Here is a 3,698-nt window from a genome sequence, read left to right as displayed (position 1 = left end):
CTGCAAGAACTCAAACAAAAACTGAACCAACATAAAGGAATATCTTTATACCTATATTAATCACCTAACATCTAACTGCTACGCCCCCTACAATCTCGTACCTGTTCACACTCGTCCCTAAGATATGTGCCCAATTTCAAACTGTCTTTGTTAATCGGAAGATGACCTTAGAAGGTCGAAACGTTTTTAATACTTACACTCGTCGTCTCTAATATACAACAGTCAAGTATGAATAAAAAACCTTCAATAATGTAGCTCTGGATCAAATTACAGTCATTATAGATTAACTGAATAAAACACGTTGAGAGGAAACCCTTGTGGTGTTACTGTTATTATCTTGGTTTATACCTTCATAGTGAAACTATTCTACATACGAATGTAGCTGTAGAAACTTCTGCATGCTGATGTCAACTTAAACTCCTTTCAGTACTTGTACTTTGTGTGAAGGTCAGAGCTAGGGTTGTCGGTTTTTATCATATTTGAAGAAATACATGTTGACCAATTAGACGACAAGAAGAACCAGTCTCAATATCAGATAACGACAATAGTTTACTTATTTAACGATGTGACTGCTTGTTCAAGTCTTGCAGTAATGACACCGACCTGTGAGTAGTTTGTAAAATATTATTCCCGCAAGAGGTGTCCACTAAGACTGTTCTGTTAATAACATTCTGTAAATTGAATGGAAAATAAATTAAATATTATTTATTGTATTACAGGAAAGTCATCCATGAAGTATAAAGAAGGTACAGGTGGCGCTCATTGTCTCCAAACATGAAGACCGAGAGCAAAAACGACCCTGAAAATGAAGGTGTTAGGCCCACGAGTCCAGAAGGGAAGAGTAAGAAGTTAAACGGTGAAATTGTCAACGGTGGACACAAACTATCAGCTGTTCATCATGAAGAAAGCAACGTCAAACTTCTTCAGGCCTTTAGCGACCCTGGTGGCGCTAGAGAGGAACTAAACTGCGAAGAGTTAGAGAAGTACTACTGTGAACTTTGGTCTTGTCGACCGAAATGGCTCCAGCCTTTCGCCAATAAGAAAGTGTTCCTAGTGGTATTTTGTCTAACTAGTGTGCTCCAAGGAATGTACTACACATACTTTGTCAGTGTTCTGACTACAATAGAAAAACTTTACCAAATTCAAAGTAAAACGGCCGGTATTGTCATGTCAGCCACAGAGAGTGGACAGATAGGTGGCGCTTTATTGTTAACCTATTATGGCGGACTAGGGCACCGACCACGATGGATAGCTGGTGGGACGCTGTTGTGCGCACTTGCTTGTTTCTTGTGTTCGATTCCTCACTTTCTGTTCAATGAAGATTTCTTGTTCTCAACATCTCCGAGAAACGGCGTTAATAGCACTTCACCATTTCGTTATGAGTTGTGCCACGGAACGTTTCCACCCACTTACCATTCGTCGACTAAATCCCCTTTCTGGGAAGATTCCCCCATTTACGAAGCCATTAACGCTTCGAATTTCACTATGTCACCCAATAACTCCATCAACCGAAACGCTCAGTCTCCAAGCAGCAACGTTTCCTATCCACTTTCTCAAGCGGAACCTTACTGGAATCATAGAGGGAGCCACTGTGATTCTTCTTATACGCCGGCCCAGTATAAAAAGGTCACCAACACAGTTCTTGCCATTTTCTTTATGAGTCTTCTGTTTATTGGTATTGGTGCCATGGCGGTATACACTCTAGGAATCCCTTACATAGACGACAATGTAGCAACTAAGGAGTCTCCCCTGTACTTTGGTAAGTGTTTCACTGTTAATAATTAATAGTTATTTAAGACTACAAATGATTTAGCAAACATCTAAACATACAGGAAGATTAACCAATATCCGAGACTAGTATTGCAAACACATTAAAATATGTGTGTTGGAGATCCTTAAATCATTGTTGGCAATTAAGATAATTCTTTAGAAGTTTAAAATACATTTTTGATTCCGTACTCTTAGCATAAAATAGAACAACAAAAAAAAACTCAACTGACTACCACGTTTTTAACACTCCTATAGCTAAAAGAGTGGAAAGTATTCACTATCATATCGCGGGATCAAACCTTGGATTTTTCGATCTCCATCCCAGCTTCTGGCTCTACCTAAATGCCCAAAAATTACATACTTATGGACACGTAAAAACTGAGAAATACTTTGGAATAAATCTAGAAAGTTTACAATTTACACTTCAAGAAGATCAATCCCCATCTAACAGGTTTTGCTACTGATGAAATGGGTAAGAATCTGCCTGTACCAATCAGAAGTCAAGGTAACATCAATTTTGTTTAATCTGAAAAAAAAATGGCTGAGACCATACTTTCTCTTTATATTTTGTACGTTTACTGTGATGCCACTCTACTATCTGCTGTCCAATAAACTGTTTTTAATTGTTTGCCAAACAATCTGAATTAGGATGCGCCTACAAACAGCATCCCACCTTGACTTTTTTTTCATACCATTCTTATAAGTTGGTGTCCATTTCAGCTTTTTTGTTTGATTCAACGTGTTTTAAAGAGCTGTACACACACTGAAGCCTCTTCGTACTAATAAGTACTGTTCTGGAAATAACACTCATACTTCTACTGATAGCTAGTTCATTATCAAGATATCCTTGGTTTGTTGGGCATTACGTAAATAGTCTACACTGAGTTCATCAACATCACTTGTAAAGAGTTTGGGCTTTCTTCTTGGACCACTTTAATTACCAACAGTTTTACGTGTCCTCTTCTGAAACATGAAATTTTGCCTCAACCCACCAACTAGAGTAGACTTCATCAGCTAGAAATTTGGTTTCTACACGTTTATCATTTAGTATTTCATGACAGCATTCACCATACTACTGCTGAGAATAGTAAGACTGATTGTACTGTTATAGGCATTGTGCGTCGCTACTTGTTGCTACTTTGTGAGCATCTTCTCTATCAAATTCAAAATTATTTAATGTCGTGACTATTTGAGATGAATCGTAAAAAAAATCAAAATGTCTGAATGGTTGGCTGTAAGCCAGTCACAATGTAAACCGTGACTGTGTTCTTGTGCAGTTAATTTTATACTACAGACATGGAAAACAATGTTCTTGTGAAGACATAACATCACCATTGTTAGAAACAATCTTGGTTGCAAGTCGTTTCTATTAACAAGAGACAATGATAGCAACAAATGAGTGCTGCTAAGTTACCGTGTCCTGGTTGCTAGGTTACCCTATCATGAAAACATGAATTTTGCATCACTACTTGTTGCTTTATGTTTGACGAACTTCTGCTGTGTGGAATAAAGTATGGCTAAGATATGGGGAACTTCTGCTGTGTGGAATAAAGTAGGGCTAAGAAATGGGGAACTTCTGTTGTGTGAAATAAAGTAGGGCTAAGATATGGGGAACTTCTGTTGTGTGAAATAAAGTAGGTCTAAGCTATGGGGAACTTCTGTTGTGTGAAATAAAGTAGGTCTACGATAATGTGAACTTCTGTTGTGTGGAATAAAGTAGGGCTAAGATATGGGGAACTTCTGCTGTGTGGAATAAAGTATGGCTAAGATATGGGGAACTTCTGTTGTGTGAAATAAAGTAGAGCTAAGATATGGGGAACTTCTGCTGTGTGGAATAAAGTATGGCTAAGATATGGGGAACTTCTGTTGTGTGAAATAAAGTAGAGCTAAGATATGGGGAACTTCTGCTGTGTGGAATAAAGTATGGC

General features: G+C 38.1%; 1 protein-coding gene across 1 annotated transcript in view; it reads left to right on the top strand.

Annotated features, from left to right (window-relative positions):
• Positions 1 to 724: 724 nt before the first annotated feature.
• The window catches only part of LOC106476799 (solute carrier organic anion transporter family member 4A1-like), a gene marked incomplete at its 3' end in the record, with an annotated part of 7,254 nt that continues 4,280 nt past the window's right edge, over positions 725 to 3,698 (top strand). Inside the window, exon 1 of the mRNA XM_013937424.2 lies at positions 725 to 1,759. Coding sequence (XP_013792878.1) covers positions 775 to 1,759 — 985 coding nt within the window. The remainder of the gene's footprint in view (positions 1,760 to 3,698) is intronic.

Source organism: Limulus polyphemus, unplaced genomic scaffold (assembly GCF_000517525.1).
Source record: "Limulus polyphemus unplaced genomic scaffold, Limulus_polyphemus-2.1.2 Scaffold11638, whole genome shotgun sequence".
Classification (NCBI taxonomy): Eukaryota; Metazoa; Arthropoda; class Merostomata; order Xiphosura; family Limulidae; genus Limulus; species Limulus polyphemus.
This window is presented reverse-complemented; position numbering and strand designations above follow the sequence as displayed.